Below are 21141 nucleotides of genomic sequence, written 5' to 3'. Positions count from 1 at the left end.
CAATTATGACAAAATACCAGCCTGTGATTATCATTTCAGAAAGTAGGGATAAGGACAACAGGAAATAAGAGTGCAAAAAATGTGAGAAATCCAAATTATTATTGTTGTAAATACACAATGACGCCTTTGTTCAAGCCAGTATTTGTAAATTAGAAAAATCCACAGAGAAACTGTCGCCTTCTATCTGGTGGTGTGCTTAATTAGTTTAACTAACTTGCCCCTTGAGCGGCGTTTTCTCCGTTATAGTTGGTTCAGGCAAAAGCCCCGTCCACTCACACTGTCTCTAGAGCTAAAACAGGCGCACCGTCAGTGGTTAACGCCAGCGCTGATTGGCTGACACCGTTTCATGCTCAGAGGGATCGTCAGTCAGCTGGAGCTCAAGTAAAACAACACAATACTTGTTTTTATCTTTCAGTGGTTTTTGCACCGGAGACATTTTTTTTCTCGCTGCGTTTACAGTACTTTTAATCCACCATTTAATGGCCTTTGGAACGTTCTCTGACAGAGAGAAAACCGGGAATGTAGCGCTGTTATTGCGCACCCCTATTTTTTAACGATAGGTGAGTAAGCTAACGTTAGCTGATGTTGAATTGATTAATTAGCAAGCGAGCTAGTTAGCTGTCTGTGGCAGTTAGCTTGGTAGCCAGACCACACAGAAGTTCGAGATTGTTTGACTCTTCGTTGTATTTTATGTGTTTTCCCAGTTTTAAAGCAGGTAACTTATGCTGGCTTTTTAGCGTGGCTTCCTGCTAGCTTAGTTGGTTAACAACAGTTACTAAGCTACCCTTCCACCTAAGTGTCTCCAAGGTGACGGTGGTTGTTTCTTCATCCATCCCTTCACCCTCGGGTCTCACTCTCTCTGTTTTCTGATAGCTCCTGACGCCTATTCCCAGGACAAGGCTGGTGCTCTGTTTTGTTGTCTGGAGCACCGCGCTGTGGCTGAGTACGCTCGCGGGATTCCGTGCTTCTTGCTGCCGGGCGGGCCGACGCTTGGAGCGCGGGGAACATAGCGGTGTGTGTCTGGTGAGGAGATGTCAGAGCGGGGATGCCTCTTATTGGAGACAGTGTTGTAGGCGAGGGTATACACGAGTGTACGCAGTATACCTCCCGCTGGGACTTGGCGTGCAGACCAGCGGACGGACGTTTCAGCATAACTAGCAGTGACACATATATGGATGGTGGGGTCGCAGTATGCCCACCCCCTCGACTACCACTACATCACCGGCTGGAGGGAGTAGCAGTACCGGTGGAGAAGAAGAGAGGCTCATGCCCGCCGCTTCTACCTCTTCCATCGGCTCCTCTTTTCGGTTCGTCCCAGCCTTCTGTCTGGGCGTGGTGGCGGCAGTAGTGTTTCAGCTGGCCTGGGGAGGCCTGTCTCTCACCTCTTTCTTCTTAAAGCTTTTCATCTATGTGTCATTCGCCCTCCTGTGTTTCCTGGCTGGGAGCTTTGCCCTGCTGGTCAGAAAGAGTCCTCTCAAAGTCAGCTGCTTTAACCGGAGCAGAAGGCAGCCAGCTGAATGGCAGGAGTTCTTCAACAAGCTCATGGTAAGAGACTTTTTATTCAAACTCGTTACTGACATGCAGCACACCTCCAGGAACACGCAAACTCTACCAGATCTGTGTGACATCACATCAGGATTACACTGTGTGTCATCAGAAAACATTTTCTACTACTTCTCTAATTCACTGACACATAGCTAATGGCTTTTCTGACACCCAACACTGATGACAAACCAAATCTGTTGAACATCTCATGTTTTTAATTTTTGTCTCATCTCAGTCATTTCACCCCCTCCCTTCCCCAGTTATTTTCCATCCACCTCAGCATTTGTACCCTCTCTCTCTCTCATTTTGTCTTCCTACTCTTGCATCCTCGCTGTGTTCTTCTATAATAGATGAGGTACAGTCATGCTTCTGGATTTAGCCTCACTCCTGAGGACACACACTCACTCACACACACACAAAACAAATGGTAATTTATTCTTTAAGGAAAGCCATTGGGTTCTTGCAGCTGTCTGGTGGCTTAGCCCAGCCCAGCGGCTGCCTTTCATCTGTGTTGTTTGCTGCTTTGTGCTAGTGATGACTTATTGATGTTGACAGAGGATGAGTATTGTCACAAACATTTGTCTGAATGACATGTTGCATGAACTGTGACCAATTTGGGCAGCCTCATTTGTCATGATTTTAGGCCTATCAGATGCACAGTTCTCAGTCCTTTCTTCCTCGTATCCTTGCATTTCCTCCTTTTTTATTTTTTGGCCCTTTTTCAGGGTCGTTTTTTGGTGCCAGTTCAGGAGTCGAGCCAGAGCAGGAGGGTGGTGGTGTCGCACAATGTGGATAAAGCCCTGAAGGAAGGTAATCAGTCACCTGTTTTTATGACCTGTTATATGCACATTAATGTGAATACATGAGGAGCTACTGATGTGTGAAGAGATTTTCAAGCCGATGTTGAAAATGAAAAAAACAAACCAGTAAATCTCTGTGGTTTTCTGCCATTTTTGCAGCGTCCTGTCTTTATAGAGCAAAAGATATCAGCGAACCAGGATTCTTAAATCGGATCATATGACCGTCAGATGTCTGAGAGCACTTGAGAGTCAAACACAATAATTTTTTTTAAAGGCTTTACATTGGCTATCACAGAAGAATGACATTTTCATTGATTCTTTGTTAGTTTTTATAATAATTTACCTTTGACGTTATGACCGAATGAGCATCTGAATTCTCTTCTTAGTTTGACAGCAGTCCTTTTCTGCTGTTTCAGTTCTAAATATAAAAAGTTCCAAATTCCATCAAAGGAGTTGGCCTTGACAGGCTGTTATGTTCTTTTTAAGCTCTGTATTGTAATTTGTGGGCTGTCTTACAGTAGCTTTTCATGATTCAGTTTAAATTATTCCATATTTATTATACACTGGGCCTCAGTAGCCCCTCAGTTCCAAACATTGTCTGAAACAAAATGTTTCAGCTCCCTTTCTCCTCCATTTATGCTTCTGATTGGCTGCCGCTCACAAACTAAAGATGTGAACAGCAGCTGTGCTAATAAACTGAGTTATGTACCTCAGATGACCATATTAAGGATTTCACTTCTCACGGACATCATACAGAACCAAGAGTAGAGAAAACGGGTAAAACAGGATTTTTTGTGTAGTGTTATATGACAGAAAACAAGGAAAAGCATAAAAGGCATCCTTATAAAATATGCTAGCTACTTTCAGCTGCTCCCTTATGCACAAGGGGTCGCCACAGCGGGTAGCGGCGCACGTTTGATGTGGCAGATTTTTATACTTGATAGCCTTCCTGATGCAACTCTAAAGGGATTTGTGTCTCCTAGAGTTTTTTTTTTTTTTTTGGTGTCCTGAATGAATTCATCACAAAAACAAGTCAGTAGAGCGAAGTGTATAAACACTGTCTTATCCCCAGTTTGATCCAATTAGATGAAAATTTGGCTTACATCCACCAATGTCTTTATAGGCATCTTAGTGATTGATTGGGCCAAAATTGACAAAAAGCCTTATAACTTTAAAACTGTCATTCTTACAAGTGTGCTGTGTATTGTCTACATATAGAAAGTACCAGCTGCCATATAAAGATTTAAAATATCCTGTCACATCTGACCTCCGACCTTTCCTTCAAGGTCACTAGATTGATCTGAAAGTCAAAGTGCTAATAATGCTATATAGAGCTATTTAAAACTGTGTTTCTTACTGTCGATGTTTGTATTGACAACATATAGGCATATAGGGAATGATATACGGGGATCCTAAATATCACATTACTTTGGACCTCTGACTGGACCTTGGCGGAGGTTTGGGCTTTTGTAGTGCTTCTTGTTTGGCAATGCAGCGATGTGTATATTACACTTACTATAGAGCGCTCTGTTTCAAGAACAGCTTTGTTTTTGTTTTGTTTTTTAATCTTTAATCTCAAAGCTTACACAGCATTAGAATATGTGTTTTTTTTTCTCCACTGTTAGTATTGGGAGACCTTTCCTAAATTGAGTGTGACTGATGGAAAAACTTGCAACTTCTGTTTTTGCCAAAACTGCTGACGGATGGCGATTTGCTTCTGTCAGTCACCATGACCTGTCACCCATTTCTCCCACTCATTACACCAGTAGAAGGTTAAAAACACACACACACACAGAGCCACAAACATACACTCACACACCCATGCACACTCAGTGGATCAGTACGTGTGCCTGCCAAGTAACAGATGGCTCCAGGATTTAAACCGAGGGTGTGTGTTTGCACATCCTTCTGTGTGTTTTTAAAAAGGTCCTTTGATTGTAGTACAATACATGTTTATGACATTATTAGCTTCATAGTCAAGACCTGCTGTGTCAGTGAACTGAGGCCTCGATGCATCTTGATGTGTTTTGTACAATTCTTTAGAGCGATGCATTTAAACTAAGCAAAGTACTTATATTTCTGGTTCGAAGCTTTCCAGAGAATCTGCCATTAGAGCTTACTCTGGTTGCTGAACACAAAAATACCTTTCGACCTGTGTCTGTGTTCCTTTGAGAGTCTAATTTTTCACTGAGATGAAGAAGTAATATGATAACATAATGTTGCCTGAAGTGGAAATTGAGAAATGGAGCAAATCCACTTATGTAAGATTTGTCTTTATCTGTTATTAGAGTGCTAGCCTGTCTAACCATTCACCCACCCTCTTCATCTGCTTTCTAAAGCACTGATCCTGTTCAGTCACAGTGGCTGAAGCCTACACACTAAACAGGTGCCATTGTCACCTGTAAGTTGTAGGGTCGCAAATTCACTTAACCTGCATGCCTTTGGTGAATGGGAAGAAACCCAAGAAGGCAACAAAGAATGTGCTTAAATGTTATTCCTTACAAGACCAACTGCTGGTCATATTCTTTGTGAGAAATTAGGGTGCTGCTTCTCCATATCTGCAGCATACAGTCCACGTTGATAATGTGCTGTATATCATTTACAGAGGCTTAGAAGACTGCAGACACTTCAAAAGCAGAGGGATTCTGCATTTAGTTAAAAGATCAAAGTGGAACAACTGGTTTGATTCACACGTTCAAATGGAATTTCACTGAAGATATGAATCATAGATGGAGAAAGGCCACACTGTTCTTCAAAGCATAATTAAACCAGTGTGCAGTTTTTACAGTGTTCATGTTAATTGAATTTTCACATTTAAATTGCCTTTTTCATGTATAAATAGCACTATTCAGAATACCAGAAGAGCTTCTCGCATTTAGGTTGCATCTATTTTTGCTGTGATTTTGCTTTTTGTGCAGTTGGTTTTAGTGCAGTAAAATTTGGCTTTTAGCAGCTAGTTAAAGAGGACTCTGGGTGGGCCCTGGGTTGAAATACACCTTCCAGCTGCAGCCTTCTGTGTGGTGTCTGGGTATGCTCTTTGTTATTTATATATTTGTGAGTTTCTCCAGGTGCTCTGGTTTCCTCCTACATTCTTCCTGTGGTTTGAGGGATTGTCAGCTTCTTGTGTGTCTAAAGCTCTTCATGAGTCAGCTCTGTGACGAGGTGCTGACCTGTCCAGTTATAGCTTTCCTCTCACAGAATGAATGCTGGGATAAGCACTTGGGGGTGGGGGGAATTTATAGAAAAGTGGGCATAGAAACTATATGATGGAATGAGTGAAGCATCTTCCAGCTTTCATAAGCTGCACCTGGGTTTTGGGGAAATGAAACTCAGTGCTCTTCAGTAGTGCAGTGAAAGCAGAGCTGGGACAGGCTTTTTTTGTTGTTGTTGTATTGAAAGATTGAAATGTAAAAAAACAAAAAACAAAACCCATTTGGTCAAAGAGGACTATAATTACAGCCAGAAGAGTATACTGTCTGAAGCTGTTTGTTTGTTCTAATAAAAACTGCATTAACGTTTCTTTTGCTCTCTCCCCAGTGTTTGACTACGCCTACAGAGACTACATCCTATCCTGGTACATTCCTTTGAGTCATGATGAAGGCCAATTGTACTCCATGCTGTCAGAGGACTGGTGGCAGATGATTGGGCAGCTGAGATCCAGGCTTGCTGACATAGACCTCGTCAACGTAGTGTGTTATGACAGCATCCGGATCTTACACACACACTTCACTGACCTCAAAGCTGCATCTGCAAGGTACACCAGCACACACTTGGTAATCGTACGAAGTTCTCCTACAATATTCATCAACTACAAATCAAGGATAGGAGAAACGAGTGAAATAATGTGTTAGTGTTGGCGCCTCGGCGCTCCTAACAGCTTTCTTTGCACAGAGGTATGACTCACAGTTGTTTATCAGGAAATGTGTTCCACGTTTGATTTGTTAGTGAAAAGATTTCCCTTCCCGCCAGTGTCCATACCTAGCACCATAATTTTATGTACACAGATGGTGTGAAATTACTGCAATTTAGTCCAGCGTAACAGCATTAAAATCCCCTTTCAGTGTCTGCCATGTACACTAACACACACTAGCAAACACACACGTGCGCGTGCACAGAAAGAGCAGGCAGAGCGATGATTCACACATCATCTGGTTTTATTATCTTGGCCAGTCAGACGAGACTTATGATTTGATTGCACCACAGAGGTGTCTGGCCTCCCTAATTTCCAGTCGTTTGGGAACAATGTAGCAGCAAAAACAGAGAGAGATACAACACAGCTGAAGTATGAATAACAGAGGCGGTGAAGCTTTAGCTCACGTAATTTAGTCCGACATCTAAGCTGTGACAGAATAACACTTCAGAACAGCTCTGTCTCTTTGTGTTTGTCTTTGTCTCTGAATCTGTGTCTTTTATTTGTGTGTGCGTCCAGGCCGGAGGAAGTATCTCGGGCGTTTCCTCTCCATCCCTGTTTGGTCAGTCCAGAATCAGAGCTGGCCTTCCTCCGCTGTGTAGCCAGAATACTGCTGCTGTGTCTGCTGCCACAAAAGGATGCCAAGTCGCATACACTACGCTGCTGTCTCACAGAAGTCATCACTACTAAAGGTATGCAGACTGCGTATTTACCAGTACTGTAAGCAAATACAAACTTTGAAGTCTCATATAATTTTGGTTGCAGTTGTCAGTGACTAATGTGCTTTGGTTTTAATGCACTTTTTATGAGTCAGTGCTTTTTTTTTTTCTTTCTTTTATGCTGATTGTTATTACAAGTAGACCTTGAATGCTTATATCTTTATTTTGGCTCTATTCCAAGTCATTAAACACAGGAGTATTTAAAAGAGCTCCACAGCGCAGACATGATGATGAAATTTCCACCATTCTCTGCCCTCGGCCCATGCTGTTATAAATAATGGTGGATTACTGTCTTACACAAAACAGACCATTTATCAGTGTCACACTACTATAATACTATTAAACACAATGAATATCATTTAAATATAATAAAACTTTTCTCAACACATTAGGACACAGTTCACAGCAGACATGATAAGCACAGGTGTAATTAAAAACTCGAATGGTGACCGCTTTCCTCTTAGGTGTTTGAGTTACCTGCTCAGTGAAACAGGTGTAATGCTCTGTTGAAAATGAGAGGCCAATACCTGGAGCTCTTTATGTGCATTTGATAAAGGCAAATGTCTACATACTGAGACAAAATGCAGACACACAGATGGCATCTGTGTGAACAGTACAGAATTCCTTAAAAACAACTTGTGAGCATCATGACAGTTTGAATACTTATTGGCTGTAATCAAGATGGATAATGTTTCTATTGAATAGTTGTACTCTGCAAAAGTTTCAAGACACCCCTCATTTTTTTATATTTGGTTAGGAAAATGAGAAATAGAATTAGCGATTTACTGAAGCATGTGCAAACATACATGGACATGCAGGTATATAAGGCAAAAACAGAGCTTGTACTATTCTAATGAGCTTGACTGTCAATATTTAGTATGACCACCTTTATTCTTCAACACAGTCTAAACTCTGAGGCAGCTTTCTGGTCACTTCTTTAAGTGGTCTTCAGGAACAGTTCTCCAGGCTTCTTGAAGCACATTCAAAGCTCTTCTTTGGATGCTGGCTGCCTTTTGTTCTGCTCTCTCAACATGATTCCACAGTACTTCAATAATGTTGAGGTCCGGGCTCTGCGGAGGCCAATCCATGACTGATAGTGTTCCACTGTGTGCTTTTCTATCCAGATATGCTTTTACTGCATTTGCATGTGTGTTTGGGATCATTGGCATGCTGGAAAAGTGATGTTGTTGCCAATCAGATGCTTTCCAGATGGTATTGCATGGTGGCTCAAAATCTGATGATACTGCATTCATATTTCCATCAATTTTGACAAGATCGCCAACATCACTGGCTGAAATGCAGCCATGACAGAGCCTCCACCGTGCATTACAGGTGGCTGTAAACACTCACTGTTATACCTCTCTCCTGACCTCTCCCATATATATTGATGACGACTTTAACCCAAAAATTTCAAATTGGAATTCATCATTCCACAAGACCTTTTGCCACTGGTTTTCAGCCCAGTTCTTGTGTAATCTGGCATACCTTTTCTCCATGTTTCCCTTCCCTAAGAATGGCTTCTTGACAGCCACATTTCCACTGAGACCATTTTTGATGAGGCTTCATTGAACAGATGGATCAGCTGAAGGGCCAGATGCATTTCTCAGGTCCTGTGTCAGGTCTTTGCTGGTATTTTGCCTCTTAAGATACTGTTTATCTACTGTAGATAGCATTTTAGGCCTACCACTCTTCTTGCGTCATTCATTTGCCCAGTTTCCTCAGTATTTAAGGACACAGTACACACCACGCCAAGATATGACAATAGCTCTTTGGGAATCACCTTGTTGGTGCAAAAATACTTTGTCTGTCAGACTTAGATTCCAGTAAAGGAAATAGGCCAAATGATTTATTTTTGCGACAGGATAGTAGTACCAAAGAGCTTAAAAATTCAATTTAAAATTGGCTCTTTGCTAAGTTGTTATGTGTAGACACAACACTGTTTCTTCCCTTGAGTTAGGCAGCGTTTGTGCTTGATTCAAAGGTCAGTGTTAAGTGGCTTAACTAACAAACAAAAAACATTCCTTTGAAATTGGTCAGGTACACAAACTGGAAGCCTGGAGATCAATTGCTCAACACCACTGTTAAAGGCTAGGGGATGAGAGGAGTAACAATAGTAAGTCCAGGAGAATGAAAGAAGCCAAACAGTAGTTTGTGAAAATAACAAAGTTTTATTAAAAAGGGCTCAATGAGGTGGCTATGCTGCTATATCAGCCAAAAAAAGGACAACCACAAACTAAAATATTCTGAAAAGGAAAAGAGATGGTTAACAACCAAAGCAAAGGAAAAGCCTTCTGCTGCCAGCAGACACTAGCTACTCACTAGTAGCTCCAGCACACCACTAATCTCACAGTCAGAACTCCACTAAAGCTCACCACTCAGGCTGGTCCACACTCACTAAGAACAAGCAGCTCCACACTAGATTTTACAGTGTTGGATGGCTCCTCAGAGGAAAATATGTGGCAGCTGAAGTCAGGGGACAAGGAAAACAGGACATTCCCATAAATGTGGCCCGCTAGGGTTGTAACAACCATGTCTGACTCCCTGGAGGCAAATAATTAAGAAATGATGGGTGGCTCAAGACTTTTGCACTTTTATAGACTTTTAGAAATTATTTAATCATCACAGCCATCTAATTAGTATGGGTATTGCAAAATGTACTGATAGCACTTTTAAGTGTTGTAACAGCATTGCAGCATAAGGGAAGTGTGGCAGTGAAGCAAGGAAAGGAGAAGAGAATCCAGAAACAACCAGAATGCTGGTTCTCTTGTATTGCAGTGATTACCACACTGTTTTGTTATTGTAGAATACTGCTGCACTTGGTTCTTTTTTGTTTCTAGAGTACATGTTGGTTTACATGATGTGAAATGAATTAGCCAATTTTGGTGGCCCCGACTTATTCACTGACATGAAAACCTCATTTTGCCGTGTGAATTCATGTTCGTGCCGTGTGAGTTCCAGCTTTTTGTGGTTTATCTGCAGTGTTTTGCTGCGTGTTTGAGCTGTTCTGGGAAATGAACCTGAGAGCTGAGAACCTGAGAACGTGCCAAAGCAATTGTGAAAAACTGGAAACTGACAAACTCTGTGCCCATCCTTTCCTGTTGAGCAGGAGCATTGTGTCAGTCTTGTTTTGAATGCAGCAGTTGTTTTTAGGGGTATTGATTACATCTGATGTTCTTGCTGTGAATAGGAACAGATGAAACAATAGAGTAGGGCTGCATAAAACGATTATTTTAGTAATCGAGTATTCTATCGATTATTCCAGCGATTAATTGAGTAATCGGATAAGAAATACTTTTTTTTATTAACAGTTTATCTGCATATTTTAACTTCCGTAATGCAGTTTCTCGCCATGTGAACAAACAGCGGTGAATGGAGCAGCTACAAAGTTCTCTTTTCTTCACCTTAACACTTGCTGATCAGGTGCTTGATGAAGGACCTCCAGCTGTTCCACAGATTTAATGGTGGTTACTAAAAGAAAAAGCTGCTGTTTTGGACGCTGGAAAAACGTTTCCTTTTTCACTACTTGAGCTCACCGTCACAGCTTCGCCTCTTTGCGCTTGCGCAGTTAAAACCGCTGCCTGCTATGAGTGTTTTGAAAAACTAGTGGCTGCGGGAGCCATGGCGCATGTGTGAGTAATGGTGTAATGCTTTGTATTCACAAGCATTCTCGAAAATACGTTTCTACTGCAGGTCTATATTTAGTCACTAATAAGGGATTAAAGTATAAAAAATATTTTGAAGGAGCCCCTCGGTCCTGGGGGGCGGGCCTTCCGGTACCAAACCATCGCTCGTGCTAATGGCCCGCGCTCGCTAGCAAACCAGTTCTGGTAGCTACAGCTGAAGTAAAGACAAAAATAGCAGCTGAAATTCTCAGCGAGCACAACACACACAGACACACAGAGAGCAGTGGAGGCGTGGAAATGCATGTCAGCGACAGTTGCCACCCGTCCCGTAAAGTACGGAACACGGCATGTTACGGAGCCGTATTCCACGGAGTCCCGTAACATACGGGGTTCTGTATTTTACGAGACAGGTGGCAACTCTAGTGATGATCCACTCTGTGTTAAATGAAATCCATCGCAGCGACGGAGAGCTTTTTAGAATGTGTGCTTGTGTATACGTGAGTGATTCACACTCCAGTCCAGTAGGTGGCGGTAATGCAGTTCTATGTTGGTTTGCCAGCCCCCAATAAACCCCAAAAAAAACGTCAGCACTAATGCTGCTAATGCTAGTGAGGAGCGCCGCTTACACCGAGACAGCTGAGCGCTGCAGAGTTTAAACGAAGCATCGACACAGTAAATTTGTGTCGATAAATTTTTAGAACCGATTTAATCGAGTTAATCGATGAATCGTTGCAGCCCTACAATAGAGTTATGTGAAGGCGTGTTATCTTGATGTCTAGCTGCTACTCTCTCTCTCTCTCTAGAACTGTTTCCCCCCAAACTGAATTCTCTGAGAACTTTATAGAAGAGACAAATTACATGAGACCATTTTACTGCCAATATTACATGATCAGTGTCCCGTTTTATTATGCATCTGAGAAATCTGTGATTCAGACTTCATGAGGTGCATTCATTCCTTCTTCCTTTTTTACATCAAGACATTTTTTATCTTTTCTGTGTGTGTGTGTGTGTGTGTGTGTGTGTGTGTGTGTGTGTGTGCTCCAGTGCTGAAGCCTTTGGTAGAGGTGCTTAGCGATCCAGATTCCATAAACAGGATGTTGTTGTCTCAGCTGGAGAAGAGGGAGCAGCAGGCTGAGCAGCAGAAGAAATCCTACACCTACGCTGCCTCCTATGAAGACTTCATCAAACTGATATCAACTTCTACTGATGTCAATTTCCTCAAACAACTCAGGCATGATAGCAACCACACACACACACTCACATTACCTCATTTAAGTAGACTGCCCTGTACCAACAAGACTCCTTTAAAAGGAGCCATGTGTGTCTGTATATGCATAATGACAAACATGTTAACCAGGCAGTGTTACCCATCAAATCTGTTTGCTGCTCAGGGGTTACCATGGGAACAGACGATGTCTCTGCAGCAATATATTGACCTAAATGCAGGGTAGACATGATACTGCTAAACTGTCTTGTTAGATTGAAAAAAAATGCTGGCTTAGTATTGACTTGTTTGTGAATTTGTTTATTTTAGTAATTGACCACAACAGTGACTGTATTTGTGTCCTGTACATCTCTGTGTAGGTATCAGATAGTGGTAGAGATTATTCATGCCACCACCATCAGCAGCCTGCCTCAGCTCAAGAAGCAGAAAGGTACAGACCGCACTACATTTCCCTGCATGACATGATGGCTTTGTTTACCAAGACATTACATATGGCAGTGTTTCAGTTCACATTCACTGCAGCTAAACTAATGCAATGTAGGCATTTATTTATAGAGGTAAGCTACAAGAGTGCATTTACAATTCTGCTTTTTTTGTGTGTTGCAACAGTTTGAAAGTCTCTTGCAGAGAACTGATGTGAGGTTTTATCTGTCCCACACTTGCAATATAGCCTTTAGACACTGAGTTCAGCCTTATGTCAAAGAAGTTTAAGGACCAGGATGTGACAGTGAAAACAAACTGAAAGTCCTGGTTCAGAGTAGCTAGAAGGCTCTGTGAGCTTCTGCTCAGGAAATAATGCAGCATGCAGACATTTAGCAGAAAATGTTTTCAATCTTAGCATGCTGACACTTGGTTGTATATATATTACAGTGAAACCTGATGGAAATATATCATTAGTGTTGCAGGGTGTTGATTTACAAACAAAAGAAGGAACATTGAGTGGATTTGAACACAACCTATATAGCTTCATCTTATTTAAGACTACCGCTTAAATTTCTCATTGACTGGGAGGGGGGGCAGTTCTTAAACTGTTTACATTTGTACTGTTGAATGCTATACTGTCTGCCACTGTGTTGACATCAGCCAGCAGGAAACTTCTCATTTTGTTTTTTGGGACTTTGGATACCCAGTACTGGTTTCTGTCTACACAGGCTGTGTTCATTCACTGATGAAATACATTCTGTCTAGCAGTGAATTAATTCCTAAGTAGGTTTGAAGGCCAGTCAGTAATCCTCAGCTGGAGAAACTGCAGGTGCTTTCCCATACTGTATATGAAAATCAATGGCAGATTCAATTTGACCATCACTTGCTGGTGTGCTTAGCTTGAAGCACATTTTTGTACAATCGGGTCATCAGTATGTACCAGCTTTATCTGGACAGTTCAGAGGCACCACACCTGACTGGAGTTTGACTTTCCGCTCCTCTTCTGCTTCCTCTCTCCCTTAGAGAAAAAAGGTAAAGAGTCAGCAGCCATGAAGGCTGACCTGCTGAGAGCCAGAGATATGAAAAGATATATCAATCAGCTGACTGTTGCTAAGAAACAATGTGAAAAAAGGATCCGCCTCCTCGGTGGGCCAAACTATGAGAACAATGAGGAAGGTGGGGCTGATGACAATGATGAGCCTCAAAGCCAGAAGGCAAGTCTGATATTATGTAGCTGATGTGGTGTCTGTGGTGTCAGAAATACTCTTCAACTTTGGTTGAGGTTTTGTTCTTTGGATGAAATTACCCTCCTTTTTTTTTTTCTCTCCTTATTCAGATTCTACAGTTTGATGACATCCTGTGTAATCCAAGTTACAGGGATCATTTTAGAGTTTACATGGAGAGAGTAGATAAGAGAGCTCTGATAAGCTTCTGGGAACTGGTGGAAACACTGAAAACTGCCAACAAGGTAAACGCTACATCCATTCCAGAGACTTTAGCCCAACACTGCTTCTATCTTCACTGCTAGGCCTCAAAGTAAAAATGGCTTTTTAGGCTCCCTGTTTTAAATTACTCAAGCCCAAGAGTTGTCACCAGGAGATGGCATTCAGGTTGAGATGTACACAAGATTAGAAAATGGGAGTGCTTGATGACATTAAAGATTAAACACTGGTTATTCACTAGTTGTAAATCTTATGAAATACTGCATATACAAAAATGTAGCATAGGTTTTTGTGATTCAAGTGCACAAAATCAAACTTGAAAATAACTGCACGCAGTATCAGCAAATGTCATTTGTAGTTATGTCATTTATCCATCTTTTTAATCTTGGACTCTACTAGAGTAGCTGTTTCAAAATATACAATTTCTGTGGTTTCTTTTTTTTTTTTTTGTAGTGAAAAAAGTGAAACGTACATGAGAAAGTGGTTGTTGTTTGCTGATGTGTGTTTGACAGAATGAGGTGCCACAAATTGTTGGGGAAATCTACCAAAAGTTCTTTGTGGAGAGCAGAGACATTCCAGTGGAGAAGTTTCTTCTCAAAGAGATCCAGCAGAGTTTGGTGGGGAACAGAGGAACACAAGTCTTTGTGAAACTACAAGAACAGGTACATGCTGCTCTTGCTAACTGTAACTATCTCTAGCTATAGTAGCTGACAGTGTATGTCTTTCTTGAAAATCCCAAGAGAAAGCTGTTGGAACTTTTTTCATTAAAGGTGTGTATAACAATGCGAATTTCTGTTGCTCTGACACAACCTTTAGGTGGCCGAGACAATGAGAGAGCGCTACTACCCCTCCTTCCTGGTGTCTGACCTCTATGATAGGCTAATCAGACGAGATGACCATCACAGCCAATCACGGTGTAGCCCAGAGGAAAAGGGAGAAGAGGTGAGGCACATTTCATAAAATTCATACATAACACAAATGCATATACACTTTTCAATGAATCTGTTTAACACTTGTTTTTCTTTGTTATCTTCTGTGTGTAGTGCCAGGGTCTAGATACTGGAGAGGAAGCGTGTGATGAGGGCAGTAAAGGAATCAATGAGCAGGCTAGCTATGCTGCTACTAAACTACGGCAGCTCCATGACAAACTGGAGTACAAGCGACAAGCCTTGGGCTCAATCCAGAACGCACCCAAACCAGACAAGAAGGTAACAAAATAAAGGCCAGCATGCTAAATACAGACTGTGAGTTCGCTTTGGTAATCACTCCAAATGCTCATCTTATCAGGAGCCGGTCAGGATGTTGAAATGAAATGTGACCATTTGCAGGATGTCTGATTGGGTTAAAATCCCATTTATCTGGTGTGGGCTTTGGTATAAATGTAGTTTTTTTTTTTTTGTGTTTGTTTTTTTACAAGTTTTGACAACTTTAAAGAAGAGCTTCAAAAACACCTCTCAGCTGAAACTCTCTCACATGGTTATTCAGCGTAATGTCTTTTCATTTTACTATGACACACATTTACTTCTGGTGTGTGCTTTGCAGATAGTTAGCAAACTAAAAGAAGAAATAGGAGCCATGGAGAGAGAACACAGTGAACTTCAGCAACATATCGTAAGGACTGACTGGTGGTGTGAAAACCTGGGGCACTGGAGGGCTGCCATAACTACTGCTGAGGTAAAAGTGAACAGCAAACCTGAGTGTAGAAACCACTTTATATACATTTAGTAAAAATGAATGACTATTGCACGTGAACATTTTTACGCATGGCTATTTTAGGTGAAATGAGTAAAATAGTAACTAGTCTGCTGTGGGTCGGTGCTGGTTGTAGTCTGACAGCAGCAGAAAGGAAGGACCTGCGATAACTTATTTCTGCAAACAGAAACAAGTCATACAGCACACACATAATTGGCATATACAGTGCTTTAGTGTAGCAGATAGGCTGGACACTGCATATATTGAAATGCATCAAGTACATTTTCTCTTCTTATTCATACATTTGGGACCGAATTTATTAAGCTTGATGCAGCAATCGCAGAAATGCTCCAATGGGAGTGGAAGGTTCTGTGGGTGATCTACTAAACAATACACCTAAAATTCATGACAGAAAACATTATTTACAGTCGATCTGATGGTAAATAAAGTGACTCATTTCCGTGTTTAAGGAGTTACTGTTACTTAAATGTGTGCATTTTCTTTCTTTCTTTTTTCACCAGGCTGTATGTATTTATGAAAAGTTGGTGTTGCGTACTGTAATCTAAGAGAGTGTCTCATCTCCAAAAATGTTAAATTCTGAAAGGGAAACTGTTACAAATACATATGCAGTAATGCCAGCCTGCAGCCACGCCTTTAGGTCGCAAAACTGGCAATGTGCCGCTCTACTGACAGTAACTTTATAATGCCAGGGTTTTTACCAGCTCTCAGTAAAGCAAAAATACACAATGTGTGCAAATAATGAATATATACATAATTTCTCCAGTGTTGACCATTTGAAGTCCATCCATCCAGTTGTTGTTATTATTAAGCAAGTTCCCTCCAAAGTAAGGAATTGGTAGATTATTGTGTACATTTGTGTGTATTTCAGGCTGCAGAGGAAGGTGGTGAGACTGTAGCTTGTTACAGTGTGTGTGTTAGCCTGGTGGAAGGAGAGGAAACGGCCAACAGTCGCTGGAGCGTGCAGAGGAAACTCACTGAATTCCAAATGTTGCACCGCAAACTCACAGAGGTAACACCAAACCTGCACATGCATGGACGACCCAGTTGTTGCCTTGTCATTTAAATGCTTCACGTCTCCAGCACATTAAAGCAGTGAGGCCGGCAGCTCCCTCTGCAGCACTGAAGTGGAAATACTCATAGAAAAAAAAAGATGATGATGATGGATTTATTGCACATTACATGCCACAAAAACAGACTGCTGTTTGTTAGAAGCATTTCCAGCCCTCTCTGTGATTAAATTAGCTCCCTGTACCATGATAAATTGGTTTAGATGAAATCTGATAGCTGTGACATCTGGAGAGCTGCATGCTTTTAGCCAGTGTATCTGCTCTACAGTCTAATTTATGGTTGTTAATCTACCACATCTGAATATATCAAGAGTAAATAAAGTGTCTATGTAAAATATAGATATATGTCTCCCATTATTGTAAAACCTGTCTCTTCTTTGCAGTGTTTTCCATCACTGAAGAAACTCCAGTTACCATCACTCAGTAAACTTCCCTTCAAATCCATTGACCAGAAGTTCTTAGACAAGAGCAAAACACAGCTCAATGCCTTTCTCCAGGTATACAAGCAACTGGCACATCTATATTATACATATTTATTACTTTACCTCTGTATTTTGATGCATTTACAAGTGCTCTGTTTTAGAAATAATGTTAACTTAAACATAAATACACTGGGGCAGTGAATGACCTATTTCAGTGTATCAAATGAGTGGGCTATTTTAAATATATCTAATACAATAACTGAAGTCTACATTGAGCCGCTCTGCAGCCTCCTCACAAACACTTTAGCTAAACTACGCCCTGGGGTACAGCTACCTCTGGTTAGCTCACAAGATTTCCTTCTAGTTATAATCACAGCTGTCGATGATGACCTCAGGTGTGTGTGTGTGTGTGTGTGTGTGTCTGTGTGTGTGTGTGTGTTGTAGCGTTTGCTGACAGATGAGCGGTTGTGCCAGTCAGAGGCCCTCTATGCTTTCCTCAGCCCGTCTCCAGAACATTTGAAGGTAACCGATTTCTCATGCTTGAATTTTAAATAGGACAGGGATGATAACACGGTTAGCTCCATAAGCATTTGGATAGTTAAACATTTTTTATATTTTGCCTGTACATTATATTGGATTTGAAATTAAGCTTACCTAAAGGGGTTTAACTAAAGTATTAGACCAACTGTGGAGCAGTTACAGGCATTGTTTTTACACAGTTCCCCCATTTTTACACTCATATGTGATTATAATTTTAAATCTAATGATTTTTCTTTTAATTCTTTGCATTCAGTGACTACTAGAAGTTTGCAACCCATAGAAGTCACCTGATGTTTAGCTATCGAATTTAAATTCAGCCCAAATTCAACTCCAAAGGTTTTATTTTCTCATAAAACGATGAAGAACCAAGCCACATGAGGTCATGAAATTATTGCCAAGCTATTGTGTATTTTTTTTGTGAGTCTGATTAAATGGAAGGAGTTTGGGAAAAGGCTGTAATTACTGAAGAGTTACAATTTTTGTTAAAGCTCTTGAATAAACCTGAAAGTCCACACATCCTTCCAGATCCATTGTGCAGGTATACAGCGCCAAATGACCTAAATTGTATCACAGATCCCTTTCTGTACAGAGCTACCACTTTGTCATGTTTTAATGTTCAGTTTTACTTTTTACCTTAATTCATAAGAAACTCAATCTATCCTAAACCCCAAACCAGAGAAAGCATTAGCATTCTCTACTTTAATTAAACAGATGCACCTTTCGGACATGAGTTGTCTTGACTACTTAACCCTGAAATTATGACCCTGTGAATTTAATGAGCAGTAATTACTTTACAATTAAATACATGGTTATAGCTGCAATTAACATCAGATTATTGGTTAATGTGCTCTTTTACACATGTTTACACAATAGCCCAGAACAGGAACACTGACACAGCTGCTTCCCACGGGGGTCACCACTCATTTGGTAATGGCATCATTGATGAGGAGACATTGATATCAGGGCCATGTTTGTGGATTATCAGGGATCATTTCATGTTTCAGACCTTCCTGTTATCCAGATGAGTCTCTCCATTGTGTCTAGAACATTTTTTAGTAATAATGTCTTGTTTAATGTTTGAAGGTGATGTCTATTCAGAAGAAATCCTCTTTCTCTCTGGCCTCCTTCCTCGAGAGGTTACCTGGAGATTTCTTCTCCCATACTGAGGTACGCACTCTTGCACAGCTGGTAATGCAGCATTCCTTTGTGGAACCCTCCAGCTGTTCTGCAGCCTCATCTGCATTGCGTGTGTGGTGTGTGTCTCTCCATAGGAGGATGGTGATGATGAGAGCGACTTGTCAGACTATGATGAAACAGAGGGACGGAAAGATGCTCTGGCTGAACCCTGCTTCATGCTCATAGGAGAGATCTTTGAACTCAGAGGAAGTGAGCAGTGCACTGTTGTGGTTTTACACATGGTTGTCTTGTCTCTGAGTCCATTTATCTGATCAGGTTCCTTCTTTCTCTGTCTGTCTTCCTGCTCAGTGTTTAAGTGGGTGAGGAAGACTTTAATTGCACTAGTCCAGGTGACATTTGGACGAACTATCAACAAGTACGTACTAACAATCTGTTCCTTATTTTAAAAGTCAGTTTTGATTGAGTGACAATTGTTACACAAAGGATGTATGAGCTTTTTCTCATGGTGCTACTGGTAGGTACACTTTCAGTCAGTGGTCTGGCAGTATCTTTGGTCTGTAACACCTATTGTACATTTCCCTGGATGAACGCTTTACGGCTTCTCTCCTGTATTTCAGACAGATCCGGGACACTGTAAACTGGATTTTCTGTGAGCAGATGTTGGTGTGCTACATCAGTGTGTTCAGGGACACCTTCTGGCCTGACGGAAAGCTGGCAGTACACATCAAAGTCCGAACTGACTCTGAACGCACTGAAACTAAAGAGCGAGCTCAGCAGAAACTGCTTGAAAACATCCCAGGTAGCAACACACCCAGGCATGACTTGTAGATGTTGAACTTATCAAGGCAATTATTGTGATTTCATTTATTAGAATATTAAAATTAGAATATTTGTGGTCCAAAAAAAGGGGGGGGGGGGATGCTTGATTCAGCATGATCGTTTCTTTTTCCATCAGATGCACTCACGAATCTAGTTGGCCAGCAAAATGCCCGTTATGGAATCATCAAGATCTTCAATGCTCTGCAGGAGGCCAATGCCAATAAGCACCTTCTCTATGTAAGAGTGACACACACATGTCAAACATCAGCTTTATATTTAAGCCATATTTCTGATTATTTTTGTCTCCCTGTCTTTGTTAGGTGTTAATGGAAATGTTACTGAAGGAACTGTGTCCTGAGCTGAGGGCAGAGGTGGACAGTATCTGAAGGCACGCGTGGAAATGGGGATCGGCTGGTTCGTCTTTCAGGCCTTTCTGTAGCTGACCAATCACAAACTGCCAAGCTAGACAGGGACAGGGCCATTTGGTTAAAGCTCAGAAAGAAAGCAGCTGTGTTGCTCGAGGCTGAGATGCATGCAGACTGTTCCAAAAACTTTGCTGTGAACTGGTGAAAAGCTGGGCCGACACTGGCCTGAACGAAGCTGCTGACTGACAGGTGCATATCTAAACCTTTGTGTGTGTCTGGACAAGAAGAAGCCACAGGGGACTTCTTCCTATCTAGACAACAGCCTGACAAGACTGATCACATTCACAGAAGAACAAATTGTCTTTTTGACATAAAGTAACCGACATCTCTGTTTTTCTTTTCCTTTTTTTTTTTTTTTTAAATTGAAATTCAGCATCTGTGCCAGAACAAATTTAAATGAAATCTTTTGTTCCAGTGTAAATGATGGTGGTCTGGTAAACAGCTTCTTTTTTTGGATATGAATTTCTAGAGCGGATAATCGACTGACTTGACTAAACACGACAAAGACAACTGACATTAAGATTCTCTGTTGCCCTCTAGAGGCGACCAGTGTGTGTGTGTCCTAGTCCACGGACCTCTGAACATTCCTTCTACACACAACCTGAGCAACAACACTTGTGTTCTGTGATTCTTGTAATAAGGCTTCTAATTGTGCAATATAATGTCACGTAAGAGTCATTGTGATGATTTTATTTATGATTATTATTGATAGATTTTATTTTTACCAAAAAGATTGTTTAGAGAGCATTTATATAAGCAATAAATTGCAAAAAAAAAAAAAAAAAAAAAAAAGCTGTTGTGACCTTTGCATTTCTTAAAATATTTGTATTAATTTCAGTTGATCTAGGACATTAAAAGGTTTTCATTACACCATCGCAGTCTCAAAATGTGCAAAAAAAGGATTTCACTTAAACTTTTGAGTTAAAGTCGACTGAGTTTAAATGTTAGGTTAAAGTAGGGATCTGCTACGTTTGCATGATATAGGAAAACCTAATACTTGCTGCAGGATTATTAATTCTTGCAAGTGTCTTTCTTCAAAAGCAACAGGTTAGTGTGATGGCAAAAGTTTTTTGTTTTTTTTTTAAATACATTTTTTTCAAAACTATGACATGAATGCAACATGTGTTCTCTAGTGCATCGGTAAACCCTGAAGGGGAAGTGAGAATGTGAACACCGCAGCGTGCTTACCTTAAAAAGTACAGAGACACAGTACAGCCAGGCAGACAGCACCAAAGACACTAAACAAGGATGCAAAACAGCCACATGGAGGAGCATAAAGAACTACAAAACATGAACACACAAAACAAAGACATGAAATCACCACACAGAGG

General features: G+C 41.0%; 1 protein-coding gene across 2 annotated transcripts; it reads left to right on the top strand.

The window, feature by feature from the left end:
- The first annotated feature begins 345 nt into the window (after positions 1-345).
- Positions 346-20574, top strand: snx25 (sorting nexin 25). Of its 2 annotated transcripts, XM_030740155.1 has the most exons (22): positions 346-560; positions 874-1545; positions 2271-2355; positions 5883-6099; positions 6775-6947; positions 11642-11828; positions 12182-12252; positions 13269-13459; positions 13582-13713; positions 14200-14349; positions 14504-14629; positions 14731-14895; positions 15230-15361; positions 16269-16409; positions 16851-16964; positions 17334-17411; positions 18513-18596; positions 18701-18815; positions 18915-18981; positions 19184-19365; positions 19522-19622; positions 19706-20574. In XM_030740155.1, the coding sequence occupies exons 2-22, from the start codon at positions 1192-1194 to the stop codon at positions 19769-19771; spliced, it is 2931 nt and encodes a 976-aa protein (XP_030596015.1). In that variant the 5' UTR covers positions 346-560; positions 874-1191; the 3' UTR covers positions 19772-20574. The 2 variants fall into 2 exon arrangements, with proteins under 2 accessions (XP_030596015.1, XP_030596017.1); XM_030740157.1 differs by lacking the exon at positions 346-560 and having other exon boundaries at positions 595-1545.
- The last annotated feature ends 567 nt before the right edge of the window (positions 20575-21141 follow it).

The sequence above is a fragment of the Archocentrus centrarchus genome, chromosome 10, assembly GCF_007364275.1.
Source record: "Archocentrus centrarchus isolate MPI-CPG fArcCen1 chromosome 10, fArcCen1, whole genome shotgun sequence".
Lineage (NCBI taxonomy): Eukaryota > Metazoa > Chordata > Actinopteri > Cichliformes > Cichlidae > Archocentrus > Archocentrus centrarchus.
This window is presented reverse-complemented; position numbering and strand designations above follow the sequence as displayed.